This window comes from Oncorhynchus keta, chromosome 36, assembly GCF_023373465.1.
Source record: "Oncorhynchus keta strain PuntledgeMale-10-30-2019 chromosome 36, Oket_V2, whole genome shotgun sequence".
Lineage (NCBI taxonomy): Eukaryota > Metazoa > Chordata > Actinopteri > Salmoniformes > Salmonidae > Oncorhynchus > Oncorhynchus keta.
The window spans coordinates 9,893,800-9,918,683 of NC_068456.1; the positions used below are offsets into that span (position 1 = coordinate 9,893,800).

Here is a 24,884-nt window from a genome sequence, read left to right on the forward strand (position 1 = left end):
TGCTTGCTTTCACTTTCAATGTTTTGATTTGATAATGTCAGTTGATGACAACAAACACGCGACTATTGCATATTGAAACGGAGACATTACCATTTAAGGAAGAAACGACGAGTCACTTTTAGGATATTCTTTAGGATAATATGCAAGAAATGCTGGAACCACAGCCGTGTAAATGTGAGGGTGAGCGGAATCAAGAAAGCGTCCTACAACAAAGAATAGAGACGGTTAGCATTGGCAATAGAGTAAGATGTTTTCTCCTCTGTATTACCTAGCTACTTCAACTAATTGCACATTAGTGTTTGTTTGGTCACATTTGGAGACATTAACTGTGATACTACATTGGCATACGGAGTGTTCATTCAATGGCTACTGCAGGTGGCCAGCTGCATATCATGGAATCAATCCACCAACTCGGTTTTAGGATGATGAACCATCCACACACTAGCGGTCAGCTAGCTAACTACTGTAGCTACAAAGAGTAACGTTAATACTAAATGCGAAGCCTAGTGATGCTATCTTCAATGTATGCTATTCAAATTCTGAAGCCAACTAGAGAAAGAGAGTCCATTGACTCTCCAGGACATGACACTGCTGTGGCATGAGTAGTTGCTCAATTGGGCTAATTAGCCAGTAAAGTATATCACCTGCCACACAAAACAGGTTTCATTCCACTGCTCAATGTTGCATGCGTCAACTACATCTACTGTGCCGTCGCGAAGCAGATTGCTATTACATACGATGTGGTTATTTGATATGTAAAATACCTATCCAGGCTTTGTAAGATCTGGCATGTGTCAGTAACATCTGAGCAGGTGAACATAATCAAAAGCGGTGTACCTGCCAGATTACATTGCAGATGCCTGCAAGATCTCACCATGCCTGGACAGGTATGCAAACGCCTTCACAGTTCACTTCTAGCTGGGAAGAGCAGATGCAAATTCATTACTTTAACTGATGATGACAAATGTTAAGAAAATGTTGAGCAATGTAATAAAGTAATGACTTTTCAAATAAGTTACGTTACACGTTATGTTGGCTGACAATTTGTTAGCTACACTGTCCTTATGTAACGGATGTGAAACGGCGAGCTTAGTTAGCGGTGCGCGCTAAGTAGTGATTCAACCGGTTACGTCACTTGCTCTGAGACCTTGAAGTAGTAGTTCCCCTTCCTCTGCAAGGGCCGTGGCTTTTGTGGAGCGATGGGTAACGATGCTTCGTGGGTGACTGTCGTCGTTGTGTGCAGAAGGTCCCTGGTTCGCGCCCGGGTATGGGTGAGGGGACGGTTTAAAAATTATACTGTTACACTTACGCATGTCCTTATAGCATATAAGCAGCATACTACCAGTATGTTAGTTCGCCACTTATACATCAAACTTGCCCGTATGTTTACTAGGGGTTATCTAACTAACTACCCAACGTTTATTGACTTGATTATTCCCGCTTAGCTAAATGGTATAGTCAGTCGGGCGCGTTCATAAATTTGCTCTGACTATCTACTCCGATTTCAGGGCACTCTCATCTGAGTGTACTAGAGCGCAGAATAATGAATTTATGAGCGCTCAACTCCTGTTGAATATGGCCGGTGTCAGTACACATCTGCCAAAGGCACAATTACATTTTTGCCAGCAACACAGTTAGTCACCGTCGCTCTGGATAACATAACTTCCTAACCAGCTTTGCTAGGGCGAGTAAAATGGTCAGGGTGGTCACTCATTTGTGTCTGGAAGTAGCTAGCAAGCTAGCCAGTGTTAGCTTGGGTGCTTGACTGCAGTTGTATGGTCAGAATGCTCAAATCAACCCTACTTCTCCAGTGTACACCATGAATTTACAAACAGACAATCTGACAACGCTCTGAATTTACAATCGCACTCCACATTGAATTTAAGAAATACCCGAAGTCGTAAAATATCTAACTAGTCATTTGTTATGCTAACTAGCTAGCAAGAGGTCGCATAGCAACAATATTAACTTCCGGTAGACAGGCAAATAGCTAGTACGCTAAACCTAAAGCATACGGTTAATTTACAGTATACTAAAATGAACTCATAGTAATATAATTAAATAGGCAGGGATCAGGTCTGACACCCTTTTTAGATATATCATTTTTTGGAGATATAATGTTCTGATGATCAGAATATAGTCGTATCAACTAAAATATATGTATACTGAACAAAAATATATACTCAATGATTTTACTGAGTTACAGTTCATATAAGGAAATCAGTCAATTGAAATAAATAAATTAAGCTCTCATCTATGGATTTCACATGGCGGCGGCGCAGCCATGGGGAGCCCACTGGGGAGCCAGGGCCAGCTAATCAGAATGAGTTTTTCCTCTTTAAAGGGCATTATTTCTAACAGAAATACTCCTCAGTTTCATCAGCTGACCTGGTGGCTGATCTAAGATGATCTCACAGGTGAAGAACCCGGATGTGGAGATCCTGGGCTGGCATGGTTACATGTGGTCTGCGGTTGTGAGGCCAGTTGGATACTGCTAAATTCTTTAAAACTATGATGGAAGCAGCTTATGGTAGAGCAATTAACATTCAATTATCTGGCAACAGCTCTGGTGGACATTCCTGAGAGTCAGAATGCCTTTTGCATGCTCCCTCAACTTGAGGCATCTGTGGCATTGTGTGACAAAACTACACATTTTAGAGTAGACTTTTATTGTTTTAAGTAGGGTTTCACATTTTGGGGAATATTCAGAGGTGAAAACTTTCCATGGGAATTAATGGGAATATATGGGAATTAACAGAAATATATGCAAATGCAATATTATTACCATTTAAATGTAGATGTAGATGTTTTTTGCATTGGATACAGTGGGGCAAAAAAAGTATTTAGTCAGCCACCAATTGTGCAAGTTCTCCCACTTAAAAATATGAGAAAGGCCTGTAATTTTCATCATAGGTACACTTCAACTATCACAGACAAAAAGAGAAGAAAAAATCCAGAAAATAACATTGTAGGATTTTTAATGAATTTATTTGCAAATTATGGTTGAAAAGAAGTATTTGGTCACCTACAAACAAGCAAGATTTCTGGCTCTCACAGACCTGTAACTTCTTCTTTAAGAGGCTCCTCTGTCCTCCACTCGTTACCTGTATTAATGGCACCTGTTTGAACTTGTTATCAGTATAAAAGACACCTGTCCACAACCTCAAACAGTCACACTCCAAACTGCACTATGGCCAAGACCAAAGAGCTGTCAAAGGACACCAGAAACAAAATTGTAGACCTGCACCAGGCTGGGAAGACTGAATCTGCAATAGGTAAGCAGCTTGGTTTGAGGAAATCAACTGTGGGAGCAATTATTAGGAAATGGAAGACATACATAACCACTGATAATCTCCCTCGATCTGGGGCTCCACGCAAGATCTCACCCCTCAAAATGATCACAAGAACGGTGAGCAAAAATCCCAGAACCACACAGGGGGACCTAGTGAATGACCTGCAGAGAACTGGGACCAAAGTAACAAAGCCTACCATCAGTAACACACTACGCCGCCAGGGACTCAAATCCTGCAGTGCCAGACGTGTCCCCCTGCTTAAGCCAGTACATATCCAGGCCCGTCTGAAGTTTGCTAGAGAGCATTTGGATGATCCAGAAGAAGATTGGGAGAATGTCATATGGTTAGATGAAACCAAAATAGAACTTTTTGGTAAAAACTCAACTCGTCGTGTTTGGAGGACAAAGAATGCTGAGTTGCATCCAAAGAACACCATACCTACTGTGAAGCATGGGGGTGGAAACATCATGCTTTGGGCTGTTTTTTGGCAAAGGGACCAGGACGACTGATCCGTGTAAAGGAAAGAATGAATGGGGCCATGTATCGTGAGATTTTGAATGAAAACCTCCTTCCATCAGCAAGGGCATTGAAGATGAAACGTGGCTGGGTCTTTCAGCATGACAATGATCCCAAACACACCACCCGGGCAACAAAGGAGTGGCTTCATAAGAAGCATTTCAAGGTCTTGGAGCGGCCTAGCCAGAATTCAGACCTCAACCCCATAGAAAATCTTTGGAGGGAGTTGAAAGTCCGTGTTGCCCAGCAACAGCCCCAAAACATCACTGCTCTAGAGGAGATCTGCATGGAGGAATGGGCCAAAATACCAGCAACAGTGTGTGAAGACTTACAGAAACGTTTGACCTCTGTCATTGCCAACAAAGGGTATATAACAAAGTATTGAGATAAACTTTTGTTATTGACCAAATACTTATTTTCCACCATAATTTGCAAATAAATTCATTAAAAAACCTACAATGTGATTTTCTGGATTTTTTTTTTCTCATTTTGTCTGTTGAAGTTTACCTATGATGAAAATTACAGGCCTCTCTCATCTTTTAAGTGGGAGAACTTGCACAATTGGTGGCTGACTAAATACTTTTCTGCCCCACTGTATGTAAACTTCTGACCCACTGGGAATGTGATGAAAGAAATAAAAGCTGAAATATATAATTATCTCGACTAATATTCTGACATTTCACTTTCTTAAAATAAAGTGATGATCCTAACTGATCTGGCAGGGAATTTCTACTAGGAGTAAATGTCAGGAATTGTGAAAAACTTGTAGTTGGCTAAGGTGTATGATAACTTCCGACTTCAACTGTCAGTGGCGATAGGTATTGCTATTCTCACGATTCTGTTTGTATTGCGATTCAAGGTTCCAAACATTGCTGCAGAGGGACAAGATAGAGCCATGAGAAATAGAAATTAAAATGCTTGAAAACAAATTGGCTCCCTTTTTTAAAAGAAGATGGAGAAAACACTATGAAGAAAAAATACTGGCGTTTTGGTGCAGGTACAGCCATCTAGCTCAAAGATGATATTGCGACATTGTCAAGACGATACGTTATATCATAAAAAATAATATCCCAATATGTCACTATTGATTTCCCCCCCATCACTACAGTAGAGTTCAGTAAACTACAGTGGAGTACATACAGTAAATGCAATACATTATACTGTACTCTACTCTAGTGTGCTCTACTGTACTGAATGGTACTGTCGTACTGTATTCTACTTTTCTTGACTGTACTTTACTGTTCTCTGTTGTGGTCTACTGTACTGTGTTATCCAAGCTTGTGAAACATAGACGTCTATAATTGGTTCAGATTTGGTCCAGCCAGGGCAGCTAGACCAAATTTCAATTACTTTTCAACATCCATGGACATCCTGTGTTAGTCGGTGCTCAGTAGATGAGGATGCGTGTTACAGTAAATGAAAAGAGGGTAGCTGGTAGGTGTCAGAAAGAGCCGGTAGAGATTACATTAACTGGAGAAGGAGGGAGAGCGAGACAGAGAGAGGGAGAGTGAGACGGAGGGGTTGTCCAGACTGTTTTCACAGTCTTGCTTAGACCACCAGATGACAGAAAGAGAAATAAAACAGTTATCAGTATGCCAGTGGAAGGGAGGATAGTAGCAGCTGACCAAACTGGGGTTTGTGAATACTATGATTTCCCATTGTAGCCAATTTTAAAAATAGTAATTCCATTACAGATTATTCAGTACTTTCATTACGGATTTGGTAACATAATTACGTGTTTTAATCACTTAAAGCTGCAATATGTCTCTCTTTAGGCAACCCAACCAAATTCATATAGAAATGTGTTATGAATCTATAATTCTCATTGAAAGCAAGTCTAAAAAGTGGTAGACCTGTTCTATATGCATTATTTCTGTATGCTTCACGTGCTTAAGTTTTATTTTTACTTTCGGTTTTGTACAATATTTTGGGTTCTGGAAAATATATTTCACAGCAGTTTAGATGTTATCATTATTTTCCACACTATACTTGCTTGTTTTGTCACAAAGTAAAATTAGGCTAACTATTAGAATTTTGCAACCAGGAAATGGCATAGTTATTTCTGCATAGTGTATCTTTAATAATTCATAATCTTGATATCAATGAAAACACTATATCTAATTGGTAGGTCTACCTTCACTTGTTTCTTCTGTGAACTTTCATTATCCACCCTCATGAGGGAGAGAAATTTGAAATGATCTTAAAGATGTGTGGGATTTTGGTAACGGAATTACACGGCACAAGGCATGTTTGTTAAACTTACGGAATGCAACTCATTTCTCAAACTATAGTGTTGATATTAGTTGACAGGGGTCTTTACTTCAACATTGTGTTTTGATGTATTTCTAATACCTTTTAAGACTTTCTGGTAGATGTTTTCTAAAAACCCATCTGTTTGACCAGAACTCAAAACCTTTGTTTATTCCACATTTTTAGGATGGAAAATCGATGAAAAATGTATATGCTTTTATTTTTAAAAAAAATATATATATATATAGAGAGAGATTTTTAGCTTTAATTTGACACCCAATATGACATACTCCTATGAACTTCACATGCTGATGGTCATGGGTCCTTTTACATGGAAATGCCAGTATTGGCTCCATTCAGTATTTTCCACCTATAGAACTTGTATAAAATAACACTAGATGTTATTTCACTGTTGTCAGAGGGATGCACAAAGAAGACTGTACAGCTCAACTGCTAAAATATTGGGATTCCAGGTTTATTCCAACATGTCAGATTGCCTTGTTTTCTAGCTCTGCCTTGTAGAAATGTTTGTTGTGTACACTTTAATAAATGCAAGGACCTGTTAAATCCGGGAACTGGTAAATGATGTAAACTTCATTAATATTCAAATTGAAAATGCATCAACGTAATGTTTTCTGCATCTCTTCAAATATGATGTGGCATATAACAACCCAACTTCCATGGTAAAATAATTGACTAAACACGATTCAATTTGCATATTAATGAGTGAGATGACAGATTATAATATTTGCCCTTTTTTCCCTTTCCCTTCAGGGAGCAACCATAATTTCAGGCATCTTATTTTCCTGGAATAGCTGATGGCTTTGAAAAAAACAAATGGATAACTTTAAGAACAATGAAACTTAATTTTAATTGAATGTTCATCAAAGCCTTTCTAGTGACATTTTTGTTTCCATGTGAGAGGAATTCTAAGTATGTATACTGAAGAAAAATATAAACTCAACATGTAAAGTGTTGGTCCCATGTTTCATGAGCTGAAATAAAAGATCCCAGAAATGCTCCATACGTACACAAAGCTTATTTCTCTCCAAGTTTGTGCACAAAATTGTTTATATCCCTGTTAGTGAGCATTTCTCCATTGCAAATATTATTCATCCACCTGACAGGTGTGGCATATCAAAAAAGCTGATTAAACAGCATGCTCATTACACAGGTGCACCTTGTGCTGGGATCAATAACATGAACATGCCACTTTAAAATGTGAAGTTTTGTCACACAACACATTGCCGCAGATGTCTCACGTTTTGAGGGAGTGTGCAGTTGGCATTCTGACTGCAGGAATGTCCACCAGAGCTGTTTCCAGATAATTGAGTGTTAATTTCTCTACCATAAGCCACCTCCGTTGTTTTAGAGAATTTGGCAGTGCGTCCAACTGGCCTCACAAGCGCAGAACACTTGTAATCCCTCCAGCCCAGGACCTCCAGATCTGGCTTCTATACCTGAGGGATCATCTGAGACCAGGCACTTGGACAGCTGATGAATCTGAGGAGTATTTCTGTCTGTAATAAAGCCCTTTTGTGGGGAGAAACTCATTCTGATTGGCAGGTCGTGGCTCCCCAGTGGGCGGGCATTTTCCCTCCAAGGCTGTGCCCCTGCCAAGTCATGTGAAATCCATAGATTACGGCCTAATTTATTTATTTCAATTGACTGATTTCCGTATATGAACTGTAACTCAGTAAAATCTTTGAAATTGTTGCATGTTGTGTTTATAGTTATGTTCAGTATATATAATTAACCTCACCAGTTATGTTTTGGCCTAGCTTTTTTGGTAACTTGCTAATGGAAGTGTTCTTTTACCCCTAAATGCTGTTATTCATCCTCCTTCTTGCTTCATACGTGTTTGTCACGGCGTTCTGTGAATGCCTGTTATCATTTTCTGTCAAAGGTGACACATTTACACTTAGAAATAGCTTTAAAATACACAGAGCCTTTGAGGAAATTATAGTTTTTTAAATGTCAAGACTATTTTTCATTTGTAAAAGTCCTATTGAAAAACCAGGTTACCATTTAATTCCTGTAAGAACTACAATTGAATGATCTGAATGCCCTCTTCCACTTCTTTGGGATCTTGACATCTACAGTTGAAGTCAGAAGTTTACATACACCTTAGCCAAATGCATTTAAAATCAGTATTTCACAATTCCTGATATTTAATCCTAGTTAAAAAAAAAAATGTTTAGGTCAGTTAGGTTCACCACTTTATTTTAAGAGTGTGAAATGTAAGAATAATAGTAGAGATAATTATTTACTTTAGCTTTTATTTCTTTCATCACATTCCCAGTGGGTCAGAAGTTTACATACACTCAATTAGTATTTGGTAGCATTGCCTTTAAATTGTTTAACTTAGGTCAAACGTTTCGGGTAGCCTTCCACAAGATTCCCACAATAAGCTGGGTGAATTTTGGCCCCTTCCTCTGGACAGAGCTTGTAATTGAGTTCGGTTTGTAGGCCTCCTTGCTCGCACACGCTTTTTCAGTTCTGCCCACATATTTTCTATAGGATTTGAGGTCAGGGCTTTGTGATGGCTACTCCAATACCTTGACTTTGTTGTCCTTAAGCCATTTTGCCACAACTTTGGAAGTAAGCTAGAGGTCACTGTCCATATGGAAGAACCATTTGCGAAAAAGCTTTAACTTTCTAACTGATGTCCCTCCTGCAGCAAAGCACCCCCACAACATGATGCTGCCACCCCCGTGCTTCACGGTTGGGATGGGGTTCTTCGGCTTGCAAGCTTCCCCCTTTTTCCTCCAAACATAATGGTCAATATGGCCAAACAGTTCTATTTTTGTTTCATCAGACCAGAGGACATTTCTCCAAAAAGTACGATCTTTGTCCCAATGTGCAGTTGCAAACCGTAGTCTGTTTTTTAATGGTGGTTTTGGAGCAGGGGCTTCTTCCTTGCTGTGTAGCCTTTCAGGTTATGTCAATATAGGACTCGTTTTACTGTGGATATAGATACTTTTGTACCCATTTCCTCCAGCATCTTCACAAGGTCCTTTGCTGCTGTTCTGGGATTGATTTGTACTTTTTGCACCAAAGTACGTTCATCTCTAGGAGACAGAATGTGTCTCCTTCCTGACCGGTATGATGGCTGCATGGTCCCATGGTGTTTATACTTGTGTGCTATTGTTTGTACAGATGAACGTGGTACCTTTAGGCATTTGGAAATTGCTCCCAAGGATGAACCAGACTTGTGGAGGTCTACAATATTTTTTCTGGGGTCTTGGCTGATTTCTTTTGATTTCCTGTGATGTCAAGCAAAGAGGCACTGAGTTTGAAGGTAGGCCTTGAAATACATCCACAGGTACACCTCCAATTGACTGAAATTATGTCAATTAGCCTATCAGAAGCTTCTAGAGCCATGACATACATTTCTGGAATTTTCCAAGCTGTGTAAAGGCACAGTCAACTTAGTGTATGTAAACTTCTGACCCACTAGAATTGTGATACAGTGAATTATATGTGAAATCATCTCTCTGTAAACAATTGTTGGAAAAAATATGTGTGTCATTCACAAAGTAGATGTCCTAACCGACTTGCCAAAACTATAGTTAACAAAAAACAAGTTTTAATGACTCCAACCTAAGAGTATGTAAACTTCCGACTTCAACTCTAGCTAGTGTATGGAGAAAAGTGACAAAACGGCAGTGATCGAGCCATAGATGGGAGGTGTTATAAGTGTACAGCAACCCCTTTGTTGCGTTTTAGCCACTTAAATACTCTGCTTGACGTCACAACCTAGACCACTAAAGAAATATATACAGTGCCTTGCGAATGTATTCGGCCCCCTTGAACTTTGCGACCTTTTGCCACATTTCAGGCTTCAAACATAAAGATATAAAACTGTATTTTTTTGTGAAGAATCAACAACAAGTGGGACACAATCATGAAGTGGAACGACATTTATTGGATATTTCAAACTTTTTTAACATATCAAAAACTGAAAAATTGGGCGTGCAAAATTATTCAGCCCCCTTAAGTTAATACTTTGTAGCACCACCTTTTGCTGCGATTACAGCTGTAAATCGCTTGGGGTATGTCTCTATCAGTTTTTCACATCGAGAGACTGAATTTTTTTCCCATTCCTCCTTGCAAAACAGCTCGAGCTCAGTGAGGTTGGATGTAGAGCATTTGTGAACAGCAGTTTTCAGTTCTTTCCACAGATTCTCGATTGGATTCAGGTCTGAACTTTGACTTGGCCATTCTAACACCTGGATATGTTTATTTTTGAACCATTCCATTGTAGATTTTGCTTTATGTTTTGGATCATTGTCTTGTTGGAAGACAAATCTCCGTCCCAGTCTCAGGTCTTTTGCAGACTCCATCAGGTTTTCTTCCAGAATGGTCCTGTATTTGGCTCCATCCATCTTCCCATCAATTTGAACTATCTTCCCTGTCCCTGCTGAAGAAAAGCAGGCCCAAACCATGATGCTGCCACCACCATGTTTGACAGTGGGGATGGTGTGTTCAGGGTGATGCACTGTGTTGCTTTTACGCCAAACATAACGATTTGCAATGTTGCCAAAAAGTTCCATTTTGGTTTCATCTGACCAGAGTACCTTCTTCCACGTGTTTGGTGTGTCTCCCAGGTGGCTTGTGACAAACTTTAAACTACACTTTTTATGAATATCTTTAAGAAATGGCTTTTTTCTTGCCACTCTTCCATAAAGGCCAGATTTGTGCAATATACGACTGATTGTTGTCCTATGGACAGAGTGTAAGATATGCTCCTTCAAAACTTTCAGCGGACCCCGTGGGGTGTGTCCAAACACAAGGTCAGCAGGGCTGAACCCTAAGGACTCTTGTATCGTTTCCCTTATAGCAAATAGGACAAAGGGCACCCCCTCATCCCAATCAGTACTGGTATCCATACAATACTTGCGTAGCATTGCCTTCAGTGTCTGATGCCAGCGTTCTAGAGCCCCTTGACTCTCTGGATGATACGGACTGGAGACCTGATGGGAAATACACAATGTCTTTAACACATTTGAAAACAGTTTAGACATGAAGTTGGATCCCTGATCAGTTTGGATTACTTTAGGGAGTCCAAACGTAGAGAAGAACTTCACCAGTGCCTTCACCACAGTCTTAGCCGTTATAGTACAGAGAGGAATAGCCTCTGGGTATCGAGTAGCACTGCACATTATTGTTAGTAGGAACTGGTTACCTGACCTGGTTTTCGGCAATGGACCTACACAATCAATTATCACTCTTTCAAACGGTTCCCCCACCACAGGAATCGGGCAGAGTGGCGCTCGAGGAACTGTTTGATTCACTTTCCCAGTGAGTTGACATATGTGACATGTTTTACAAAATTGGACCACGTCAGACTTCAAACCTGGCCAGAAGAAATGACGAAGGACCCGGTTATAAGTCTTTGTGATCCCCAAGTGTCCAGACCACGCCTGGTCATGGGCGAGTGACAGCACCTGCTGTCGGAACGGTGTAGGAACAACCACTTGACAGACTTCACTCCAGTCATTAATGGTGTCATGAGATGCCCATTTACGCATCAAAACTCCTGCTTCCATAAAGTAGGCGGTCTCTCTAGTTTTAGCTTCCTCAATGGAAATTACCAAAGCAAAACACTTGCGAAGACTGTCTTCTTTTTGACATTCAATCACCTTCTCGGGGGTGACAGACAAAAGAATGTCATGTAATTGGGGCGCGATTTCGTTTTCCCCTGCCTTAGTTTTTACGGGGGTAAAAACTGTGGGCATTGCAGAAGGCATACTCGGTGCATTGTCTTCTACTTCAACGTTCTCAACAATGGAACTAGCCAAATCCACCACATCTCCTAGCTTGCGAGACTGTGCCCTCGTTAACACACAAGCAGGAAAAACATGTGGAAATGCTTGAACCAATTTCTCATCTGTAGTTCTGATTTCTGGATTGTCTACTACCTCTAACACAGGAGTGACATTACCACCAGCAATATCATTCCCTAGTAGCAATTTGACTCCTGATACTGGCAGTGTAGACACTACACCAACACGGAAACGTCCTGATACCAAGTCTGACACTAAGTGGACCCAGTGTAATGGTACAGGTACTGTTTTTGTCTCTATCCCCTGTAATATGACATGTGAGCCACAATACGTTTCAGGAGACCAGGGTAAAGCACCAGTAACGATTACTGACTGCGCCGCCCCGGTGTCTCGTAGGATTTGGATAGGCTTTTGATCAGCTTGTTCTCCTGTTAAGGAAACACAACCGGCAGAGATAAACGGAGCATAGACAGGATCCGGTTTCTCAAATGCTGAATCAATAACTCGATCCAAGGGACGAGCCAAAGACTTGACTAAACCCAAACTTTTCATTTTTGGGGACGGTGACTAGGACTGTTGCGGTTTATTTTTCAAAACTGGGCAGTCCGCAATCACGTGACCCTTTTGATGACAGTAAAAACATTCACGGATTTCATGAAAAGGCTTAGGGTTGTTAGAGGAAAAGCGACCTGAACGAGGAAGTGATGACGTAATCATCCGGCCTTCAAAACGTGGTGCATCAAAGACAGTCTTGTGTGTCAAAGCGTACTCATCTGCCAACACTGCTGCTTGGGCCAATGTCACCACTTTCTGTTCATTTAAATGAACTACAATTCTATCTGGGAGGTTGCTTTTAAAGTCCTCCAACAGCATCAACTCCCAAATATCAGCAAAGGTGTTAGCTTTGCTGGCTGAACACCAGCGACTAAACAGAGACTCTTTGTCCCTTGCAAATTCAACAAATGTACAGTGAGATGTTTTTTTGTGGTTCCTGAAGCGCTGTCTATAAGCTTCAGGCACCAACTCATAAGCCCGCAACACTGTAGTTTTAACTGTATCGTAGTGTAAACTGTCTTCCAGGGAGAGAGCAGCTACTACTTCCTGGGCTTTCCCAGACAATTTACATTGTAACAGGAGCGGCCAAACCTCAAGTGGCCAATGCAGTGCAGCGGCCACACGCTCAAACGCAGAGAAATAAGAATCAACTTCCGACTCTCGGAATGGAGGGACTAAAGCTATGTTTTTACTCACATAGAAGTGGGTTTGATGATGAGCAGCTTGTGGAGTCGCACTGGAGCCAGCGTCTAGCTCCAGTTGTCGGATCCTCACCTCCTTGTCAGCTTCTATTTTCCTAATTTCAAGTTCAAAATTCATCTGTCTCTCTTTATTTTTTTGCTCCATTTCTAACCGAGCCAGCCTCACTTTCAGCCTAGCAGTCCCATCTGAACGAAAAATAAAAGGATTGAATCGGGGCAATGTAAAAGGGGTACGAGGAACCCCTTCCTCCGCCCTGTCCTTAGACTTGGCATCGGAAGGTCTACCCGTCTCCTCTCCTTGCAATGAGACAATCCGTTCTCTCACTAAACCCTCCATGACTAGCACCAAAAGCTCAGCCTTTAGGACTTTCTCAGGGACAACAAATCCATAATGGTCAGCTATAGCTATAAGGTCTACTTTACGAAACCTCACCAAACAATCAATAGAGGGCACTTCAAAAAACTTGGAGATGTCTGAGGCAGCCATCTTATACAATGCAGTCTCCTGAACACACTAACTAAACAAGTCATCCAAACTCACAACCTACCATCACACCTCAATCACTAACCACAGAGAGCTCAGAGCAGCAGGGTCCAGTGGGTTTAATGGAAAAATCTCAGATGAGCCCCATTATGTTACGCACACCTCTATGAAGAGGGAACGCAACACCCTGCTACAACTAAACTCTCCGTGAAGAGAAAGAGGTATGGACTGTAGATGCAAGTAAGAATGACAACAGGCAGAATGTGGTACCGTTTACAAGGACTTTATTCCTTTACACGGTAATATGGGGAAAAGGGGCTGGACGGAACCAAAGCAAAGAAAGTAAATCTCAAAGCCCCCTCTCCTATCTTACCTGCCTACCCACTACTTACCTAATTTAGCACCACCTGGTGCCCTAACCAAAATACCACCCAGGTCTTACCTAGTGTGCCTAGACAGCGAATATGCTACGGGTATATGTATGCCCTCGGGCCTCTTGCCTAAGCACTCCCTAGGTGCCTTCCCCTTCTCCCCTGGGAACAAATGAAACAGAATATTAAACAATTTCACAAACAAACTAAGAAACAAAGGACATCAAATAAGCTCTATCTGAGCAACAAACTCACAAAACATACCAACTCTCAGCAATGACATCCCAGCAAATCTCTCTAGCAAAATCTCTGCAATGACCTCCCTGCAATGACCTCCCAGCAAATCTCTCTAGCAAATCTCTCTAGCAAAATCTCTGCAATGACCTCCCAGCAAATCTCTCCCTCCTGAACAGAACACTGGCTTTTATATAGCTTCTGAAGGAATGGGTAATTGGAGACAGCTGCGTCTTGACGAGGGGGCGGGGTCAGCTCTCCAATTAGCCATGGAGTTGACCAATCAGCTGCTTGAGGGATTTCAGGAAGCCATTTCCTGAAATAAACACATGCAAACATACAAACTACAACACATAAACTTGGGAACGTAACAAGGTCAACATTGGATCATTCAGAGATCCTCACTGAACTTCTGGAGAGAGTTTGCTGCACTGAAAGTAAAGGGGCTGAATAATTTTGCACGCCCAATTTTTCAGTTTTTGATTTGTTAAAAAAGTTTGAAATATCCAATAAATGTCGTTCCACTTCATGATTGTGTCCCACTTGTTGTTGATTCTTCACAAAAAAATACAGTTTTATATCTTTGTTTGAAGCCTGAAATGTGGCAAAAGGTCGCAAAGTTCAAGGGGGCCGAATACTTTCGCAAGGCACTGTATATACTGTATACAGTGCCTTCGGAAAGTATTCAGACCCCTTTACTTTTTCCATATTTTGTAATGTTGCAGCCTTCTTCTAAAATTGATTTTAAAATAATAATAATTACAATCTACACACAATACCCCATAATGACAAAGCAAAAACAGGTTTTTAGAAATAAAAACAGAAATATCACTTTTACATAAGTATTCAGACCCTTTACTCAGTACTTTTTTGAAGCACCTTTGACAGCAATTATAGCCTCGAGTCTTCTTGGGTATGAAACTACAAGCTTGGCACACCTGTATTTGGGGAGTTTCTCCCATTCTTCTCCTCAGATCCTCTCAAGCTCTGTCAGGTTGGATGGGGAGCGTTGCAGCACAGCTATTTTCTGGTCTCTCCCGAGATGTTCGATCGGGTTCAAGTCCGGGCTCTGGCTGGGCCACTCAAGGACATTCAGAGACTTGTCCCGAAGCCACTCCTGCATTGTTTTGGCTGTGTCCTTAGGGCCGTTGTCCTGTTGGAAGGTGAACCTTCACCCCAGTCTGAGTCTTGAGCGCTCTGGAGCAGGTTTTCATCAAGGATTTCTCTGTACTTTGCTCAGTTCATCTTTGCCTCAATCCTGACTAGTCTCCCAGTCCCTGCTGCTGAAAAACACCCCCACAGCCATGCTTCACCGTAGGGATGGTGTCAGATTTCCTCCACATGTGACATTTGGCATTCAGGCCAGAGATAAATCTTGGTTTCATCAGACCAAAGAATTGTGTTTCTTATGGTCTGAGAGTCTTTAGGTGTCTTTTGGCAAACTCCAAGAGGGCTGTCATGTGCCTTTTACTGAGGAGTGGCTTCCGTCTAGCCACTACCTTAACGTCCTGATTGGTGGAGTGCTGCAGAGATGGTTGTCCTTCTGGAAGGTTCTCCAATCTCCACAGAGGAACTCTAGAGCTTTGTCAGAGTGACCATCAGGCTCTTGGTCACCTCCCTGGCCAAGGCCCTTCTCCCCTGATTGCTCAGTTTGGCCGGGCAACCAGCTCTAGAGAGAGTCTTGGTGGTTCCAAACTTCTTTCATTTAAGAATAATGGAGGAGACTGTGTTCTTGGTACCCTTCCCCAGATCTGTGCTTCGACACAATCATGTCTCGGAGCTCTACGGACAATTCGTTCAACCTCATTGCTTGGTTTTTGCCCTGACATGCACTGTTAACTGTGGGACCTTATATAGACAGGTGTGTGCCTTTCCAAATCATGTCCAATCAATTGAATTTTCTAGAGGCGAAAGAAACGCACACCTATTTAGGCAAGGTGCTGGCTAGCGGAATAGAACACTTGAAAAATTAAAGGAGAGCCGCACACTCTAGGGGCTCAGATGCAATAATTGAATAACCTAATATCCAACATTTCAACAGACAAACTGTCTTCATCAGGGTATAATGATCAATAATCAATTGAATTTACCACAGGTGGACTCCAAGTTGTAGAATCATCTCAAGGATGATCAATGGAAACAGGATGCATCTGAGGTCAATTTCGAGTCTCATAGCAAAACGGTCTGAATACTTATCTAAATAAGGTATTTCTGTTTTTTATTTTTAATACATTTGCAAACTTAATAAATACCAGTTTTCACTTTGTCATTATGGGGTACTGTTTGTAGATTGCTGAGGATTTTCTTTTTTTTTCATTTAAGCCATTTTAGAATAAGGTTGTAACGTAACAAAATGTGGAAAAAGTCAAGGGGTCTGAATACTTTCCAAGTCACTGTATATCTAGGCAATACAATTAAAGTCGATGGAAAGTCTCTCCTAAGTGAGTCAAAACCATTCACTCATCAGTCATCTGCTTTTCTCTTTCCTTCACAGACCATGAAGATGGAGACAGATGTATTTAACCCTTCCCACACTGCAGAGCTCCAGTTCCTCAGGTCACGGGTTCGGGAACTGGAGAAAGAGAAGGCCGAAATGGCAGCTGAAAACCAATGGCTACAAAACATGCTAGTAAAGGGTGAGGATGAGTAAGGTCAATACAATTTTATAATTCACCTGCTCTAAATGGATCACTTTCCCTCATGCGTCTTCCTTCTTAACTTTGTGGTGTCATCCCTCAGAGATCCCAGACCTGCTTTCTACCATGTGGCAGAACTTGGGCCAAGCCAACCAGCCCCTCCACCCTGCAGTGTCCCCACAGGCTGTCTCCACAGCAATAGTGAGGGGCGAGAGCTACACATACACACACCACTCTGTGTCAGGACAATCTGGCCGACGGTTCAGTCCCCCACTTCATCATCAGCCCATGTCCAACCGCTCAGCTATGACTCAGGACGACGTGAATGGAAGCATGTCAAACTTTGGACCCGAGATGGCCATCAGTGAGCACAGTGACTTAGAGCTGAGTGACATCACAGAGGACGACAACCCTCACAGCTCTCTGTTTGGCTCAGCAGCCGACCTACCCGGGATGAGGACATGCTCAGAGACACACTGTGTTAGTGGGACGGGCCATGTAAGGAAACTTGCTGTTCATTCCAGATAAAGACAGATTGCTAACATAGCGGCCATTAACATTTTTTTTACCTTTATTTTACTAGGCAAGTCAGTTAAGAACAAATTCTTATTTTCAATGATGGCCTAGGAACAGTGGGTTAACTGCCTGTTCAGGGGCAGAACGACAGATTTGTACCTTGTCAGCTCGGGGGCTTGAACTTGCAACCTTTCGGTTACTAGTCCAATGCTCTAACCACTAGGCTACCCTGCCGCCCACATATCGAGACCATGGAACTATATGGTTCTATCAGAAATGTTTGTCTAAAATGAGTTAGTCACATAATTGATCTTTAGATAGTTCTACATATGTCTGAGAAGTTAGTAAAAATGTGAAATATGAAAAACTAGAAACCCATTTGAACTTGGCGCTGTAAGGTTCTATCTGCAATCCAATCACAAGCCTGAACAAATACAGACGGACCAATCGGAACACGTCTTTGCCTTCTCCCTCTAAGTATTGTTGAGTGAAGACCATAATATTTCTGAGGATAGTAATACATTTCTTATGTATTTGATGTGTCTGACTATCTTGATAAAATAGTGTTATTTTATCATTAATGTATTCAAATAGCTACGGTTTTCTTAAAATCTGAACATGTCTTTACATCAGAAGTGTCTTTATATAGCCTTATTGAACCCAGACTGACATTTAAAGAGCCAGAAGGTTCTATATGCAGTTGCACCCCCCTCTCAGGATTTTGATACTCTGCACTTTAAGTACCTTTTAATGGTTTATGAAAGAATAATTCACTACAAAACAGTTCTGAGATCTGGGATCTGAAAACTTTGGTACTCAATATCTATGCTTTGCGCAGATAGAACCACATAGTCCGAAGGACAAGATATCGATCCTCCAAAGGTTATGGAGGTCTAAATGGGTTTTGATTCTGATCACATTCGCACTGTCTCCCAATTGGCTGTGCAGGTAAACCAGGTGGAGGTATACCCAAGTTCCGGCGTCTTCTGTGAAATGCGGTCTTGGCATGCAGCAAATCAGACGCAGTCTCCCACGGCGATGGCGCGCACTCTGTTGCTGGGCGTGTTCGACATGGACACCCTGCTGAACAGCAACCTGCGAGGGGGGCGGAGCCGGAGACCAACCTTCCCCAACCACCGCACCGCCCTGGACCCACACAAGCTCAACGCCATCTACAGTAAATGATAACCTGATCCTCAGCCTTACAAACAACCTTTACCAACTTTCATTGTATTTTTCTCCAATTTCACTTGGTCATTCATTGGTGAGTGGAAGCACTCACCTTCTCAATCATTAGAAAGATACGGTGGGGTCTGAAATGATTGACACCTGTCATAAAGATGAGCAGTAATGACTGTATGAAATAAATAATTCAAATAGCGATATTGTATGCTCCAAAAATTGGGATATTATATTACTTTAAACTCATACAATTGCTCAGAAAGGTAGGGATCAAAATGATTGACACCACTAAAGATTCTTATAGGTAAAGTAGTCCAAAGGTTTGTAGTCATTGCGTATTAGTAATATGGGACAAAATAACAAACTTGTTGGATGCATTTGTAGTTCGTTTTGACTGTTTCAGACAGAATTGAATGCTAAATAATTTATTGTCATTTTGGAGTCACTTTTGTGATAAATAAGAATATAATATATTTCTAAACAATTCAACATTAATGTGGATGCTACCATGTTGATTATAGATAATTTACAGAGGGTCAAAGATCATACCCCCAAGACATGCTAACCTCTCACCATTACCAATAACAGGGGAGGTTAGCATTTTATATCATACCTTAAAGACATGCTAACCTCTCACCATTACCAATAACAGGGGAGGTTAGCATTTTATATCATACCTTAAAGACATGCTAACCTCTCACCATTACCAATAACAAGGGAGGTTAGCATTTTATATCATACCTTCAAGACATGCTAACCTCTCACCATTACCAATAACAGGGGAGGTTAGCATTTTATATCATACCTTCAAGACATGCTAACCTCTCACCATTACCAATAACAAGGGAGGTTAGCATTTTATATCATACCTTCAAGACATGCTAACCTCTCACCATTACCAATAACAGGGGAGGTTAGCATTTTATATCATACCTTCAAGACATGCTAACTTCTCACCATTACCAATAACAGGGGAGGTTAGCATTTTATATCATACCTTCAAGACATGCTAACTTCTCACCGTTACCAATAACAGGGGAGGTTAGCATATCTTGGAGGTATGATCTTTGACCCATAAGGGGCACATGCCCCCTCAGATTTGTCATGTTGAAAAATCTATGTGCAGTATATCATTATCATTTGTTGTTGTTGTTTCTCTGTACTACTTCTTGCCACCTAACCATTTTATGAAGTTGGCTTTAGCCAGATAGGTTCCCAATCTCCCAACCTCATAATATATATTTAGGGGTGTCAATTATTTTGACCCCTGCCTTTTTGAGCAAAACAATTATTACTTGGACCAATGAAAGCTGGTCCAAGGCAGCCGTTTTTATCTAAATATGAAATCATTTCTAGGTAACAATGAAGTACCCGTGATTGTTTTAAATTAAAATGGTTTTAAAAAAAATAAAAATAGCTTCTTAGCAAAGAGAGATTTCTCAATCAAGAATTTTGCTAAGACTGTCTTGGGGTGGTCTGAATGGGAAGGGTAAACTGTAAACTAGCTGTTATTTGCAGAGAGGTTTGGAGCTCTCTTTCTTATTAATCTATCAACTCATTTACTGCCTGGTGAGGCCAAAACCCCATCTGACAACAACAGGCTGATAATTCAGGCTTTTCAAACTGCTCTTACAAGGGAATTATCATCACTTTCACAATTTCACAGTATTATATCAACCTCATAGTGTGGAAAGAACACTTCCATTAACAAGTTACCAAAAAAGCTAGGCCAAAACATAACTGGTGAGGTTAATTATATATACTGAACAAAACTATAAACACAACATGCAACAATTTCAAGGTTACAATTCATATAAGGAAATCAGTGTATTGAAATAACTTAATTAGGCCCACCCACTTGGGATTAGTTCTTACCCACAAATGGGCTTTATTACAGACAGAAATAGTCCTCAGCACCCCCCACCCCCCCTTCAGACGATCCCGCAGGGAAGAAGCTGGATGTGGAGAGTCCTGGGCTGGCGTGGTTACACGTGGTCTGTGGTTGTGAGGCCAGTTGGATGTACTGCCAAATTCTCTAAAACGACATTGGAGGCAGCTTATGGTAGAGAAATTAACATTCCATTTTCTGGCAACAGCTCTGGTGAACGTTCCTGCAGTCAGAATGCCAAATAAGCTTTTTGTGTGTATGGAACATTTCTGGGATTTTTTAAATTTCAGCTCATGAAACATGGGTCCAACACTTTACATGTTGAGTTTATATTTTTGTTCGGAGTATATAAAACACAGGAAATTCACGTTTTGGACTGTACAAAGTATTTTTCTCTGAGCATTACTATAAAATAATATAGTTCCCCAATTTTTTTTAGCATACAATATAGCTCAGTATTTTAATGAATTATTTCATACCGTCATTATTGCTCACCTTTTTCAAGGGTGTCAATAACTCTGGACCCCACGGTATCTCACTGATACAGTTGAAGTAACATCCCAAAACTGAATCATTTACACATGCATTATTAGGTTGCGCTTGAGTGCTGTGCCACCGTAATTCAATAAAAAAAAGTGAAACATGATTTAGAGAAGATGAGGATTGAGAGGGTGTGTGTGGCGGAGGCGGCCGGGCCCATTTCCGATCCAGTAAGCCCCCTTCATTCATCATCATTTTGTTTTTAATGGCCTGACAGCTCTGGCAGGGCTGAAAAACGGCTGTGTTCCTTACTGTCACTCCTGCGCCGTCCACCCTCCTCCAACTGTTGTTGTGCTGTTGCTCTCTCCCTCCACAGATGCCACTCTAGCCCGCTTCCCATTGGCCAGGAAGGGACAAATTGGCACCGGCATCAACTCCAAGCTGTCTGAGATCCGGTTCCGATCCAGGAGAGCCAACCGGGACCCCAGTTATCTATGAAGGACTGTTCCTGCCCACACACCCTGTTGTATCAAATCAACATTTTAGTATTTTATCACATTAACCGTTCAACTGTATCAGTATATGATTACATGTGCGTGCAGAATGTCTTGCCTATGAATGGTAAAAGGACTCAAAAGATGGACTAATGCTAGAGGAAGGACTCAAAGCCAGTGGAACAACGTACATAAGAACCGGCTTTGATGGTTAAATTCCCACTCTGTCGCCGACCAATCATTCGGAAACCACACATGTGAACGGTCCCCGGGGTAGTCTCTCTGACTGACCGAGATGCATAGATCCAGGACAGCTTATCCATGTGTGACCAACCAGTGGAGGACGGGAGGCTTCAGTCATGTCTTACCAGACAGACGCCTCTCTGTCGTTGACCTCTACCCACTTAGACAAAGGAGGCAAGAGGGGATTGGAGGGAGGCCAAACTATATTTCTCCATTGATTTCTCTGATCCTAGGCATTAAGCTCACTCCTAAAGCTCCATTACCAGCCCCAGGTCCCCTCTGCACCCTCTCCTTCCAATCCTCTCCTTCCGCCTGAGAGGAGAATCAATTTGTGGCCCCCACCCACCCAGCCTTCCCCAGAGGTGTCACAGCTCCCCATGCCTAATGGACCCACAGGTACTCTGAGCCTCCAGCAGGATGACAGAAGAAATTCATTCATCTTCAAGGACCTAAACAGTGTGTCATTCTCCCCAAGTTCACCATGTCCACAGAGCCCACATGAAGAGAACATGACTGGGGATTTGGCCTGATGCATATATGAAGTATTGGATTAGATGTAACCGTTGGTAATGAGGAACGGTCAAGTTGTTGTTTTATATCCGGTCATGTCTGATGTTCAAGATGTTGAATGTTTGATGCGAATGCATTAAAAGACTGCTGTTTTTCATTGCCCTTCATGTTGTCTCTCTCTAGTCATCGGAACGATTTGAGAAATTACGCATTAACCAATTGCTTATCAGCTACTTAGTTTTCGGCAAATGAGAAAGAGAGAGGAGAAGATGATAGGCAATGAATCACTAGCCCATTGGTAAAATTGAAATATCCATTACAGTAGTCCACCTACTGGGCATGCCACTTCATTTCAACGTGAAGAATTGGGTATTATTTGGTTGATACGTTGATCAATGAGATTACAACCTATTTTCAACCATTCAAAAAGACTATGCATTCAACCATCTTGCATTCAACCATCTTAAAGCACAACCAAATTCGAATGGAAAATCAACGTCTATTTTTTGGTTTAGTTGTCACCTAAATGTGTTATCGCTATGCTTTCAACCATTTAAAAGCACAACAAAGTTCAAATGGAAATGCAGTGTCATATTTTGTTTATTTATACAACAACTTAATGTGTTATCACTGTGCTTCATTGAATAGCACAACCAAATGACACTATGACGCTATACATGACGCCATACATGACTCAGGGTCTCCGCTTCACAGCGGTCTTGACAGACAATCTCTCTGAATTTGAGCACCGCGCAGAAGTTGCCCTTATCCCTACCGCTAATTTGGCTACTTTTGCACATTTGTTTGTTGTCTGAATGAGGGAAATGCTGTAAATTACGAGGACTTGTTGTACACTGAGTATAGAAAACAGGAACACCTGCTCTTTCCATGACATACCCTAATCAGGTGAGTCCAGGTGGAAATATGATCCCTTATTGACATCACCTGTTAAATCCACTACAGTCAGTGTAGATGAAGGGGAGGAGACGGGTTAAAGAAGGATTTGTAATGCTTGAGACAATTGAGACATGGATTGTGTGTGTGTGCCATGCAGAGGGTGAATGGGAAAGACAAAAAATGTAAGTGCCTTTGAACGGGTTATGGTAGTAGCTGCCAGGCACATCGGTTTGAGTGTGTCAAGAACGGCAACGCTGCTGGGTTTTTCACTCTCAACAGTTTCCCGTGTGTATCAAGACTGGTCCACCATCCAAAGGACATCCAGCCAACTTGACACAACTGTGGAGTCAACATGGGCCAGCATCCTTGTGGAATGCTTTCGACACCTTGTAGAGTCCATGCCCCAATGAATTGAGGATGTTCTGAGGGCAAAAGGGGGTGCAACTCAATATTTGGAAGGCGTGCCTAATGTTTTATACACTCAGTGTATGATAAAATATGGATATATTTAATATGCTCTTTTAACCTACCCTTTAGAATGCCTATGTTAGCAACTCTGAATCTATTAGGTGGAGATTCTACAACAATCATTCTCAATAGGGATGGGCTAGGTTAAAGGAATACTTTGGGATTTTGGCAATGACCCCAAAGTATCTACTTCCCCGGAGTCAAATTAACTGAAGGAAGTTAGAAGTAGTTTCGCGAGCCAGTGCTAACTAGCATTAGCCCAATGACTGGAAGTCTATGGGTATCTGCTAGCATGCTAACAGATACCCATAGACTTCCACTCATTGCGCTAACGGAGAAGTAGGTAAAAGGGCCTCATTGCTAAAATCCCTTTAATACCCTGGATGACAGACCAACGGGATAGGTGTAGATCGATCAACTCTCCAGTAGGACATGCTGCCCAGCCTATTGTTTTTTTTCTTCTAGTGGATATTACGTTGACGATCTGATGTTGTGTCAAAGGTGCAAATTCAACATATTTTATCTTTGGTTACCATGATTACATAAACCTGTGGTTGAGAATTCAGCCTCAAAACAACAGTATGACTTTTTTTCCACATAGATTTCACATCACAAATGACTTTGAAACAATGTTTATTTCACCAGTTTGTACCCAGTGGGAATTGACCATTTGCAGAGAGACACTCTGCTAAGTAGGCTACACATGCATGACTCTGCTCTTTCATCCTCAGGTGTCCCTGAGCTCACATGAAATTGAAATTGTGTCCATTAATCAAAAATGGTCAATCGCCATTTTTAATGAGAATGAATGAATGTAATATCTTCATCCTGAGCCCCTAAACCTAATCCAGTAATGTAGTCCCTATCCATTCCTTCATCAGAGATGACCTGTAAAGCTTCTCAACTGTCTTTAGTCACAGACAACTTCAACACTGGGGACTTAACAGCCCCTTGTGTGTGTTTGTCCTGATCCCCATTTCTATCCACTGACAGCCCCTGTCCTGTTTCTTGTGGCCTTTTTGTTCTGTGTTGATACATATTCAATAAGCCTGCATTCCATTTAGCTCCAGGGTGGGATGTCAACTTCTGATAATAAAGATAACCTGTCTCCAGAATTCATTCTTGCCTCTGACAGAAACTTAAATGCCAGGGACTGCTATTAAACCAGGCATCGACTCATTTGACCCCTCTTCCTCAGCCCAATTAATAATTGAATGACTTTAGCTTTTCTCTCTCTGTCTGTGCAGCAGCCAGTCTTCTCACCTAGCCTCCCGGTTGAGGAGAGTAGTTGTTTTCAGAAAGGAGAGAAAACAATCAAAGCAACCCCAACAGTGTGTCTAGTTTAGGGGAGGATCTCAATTGCACACTTCTCACGTT

The 24,884-nt window shown here is 41.4% G+C and overlaps 1 protein-coding gene across 3 annotated transcripts; it reads left to right on the forward strand.

Moving 5' to 3' along the window:
* Window positions 1-6: 6 nt before the first annotated feature.
* LOC118369587 (uncharacterized) lies at window positions 7-24,110 on the forward strand. Of its 3 annotated transcripts, none has more exons than XM_052498444.1 (5): window positions 7-242; window positions 16,688-16,829; window positions 16,933-17,327; window positions 18,294-18,522; window positions 21,272-24,110. In XM_052498444.1, the coding sequence occupies exons 1-5, from the start codon at window positions 141-143 to the stop codon at window positions 21,391-21,393; spliced, it is 990 nt and encodes a 329-aa protein (XP_052354404.1). In that variant the 5' UTR covers window positions 7-140; the 3' UTR covers window positions 21,394-24,110. The 3 variants fall into 3 exon arrangements, with proteins under 3 accessions (XP_052354404.1, XP_052354405.1, XP_035609971.2); XM_052498445.1 differs by having other exon boundaries at window positions 7-224; XM_035754078.2 differs by lacking the exon at window positions 7-242 and adding an exon at window positions 253-1,271.
* The last annotated feature ends 774 nt before the right edge of the window (window positions 24,111-24,884 follow it).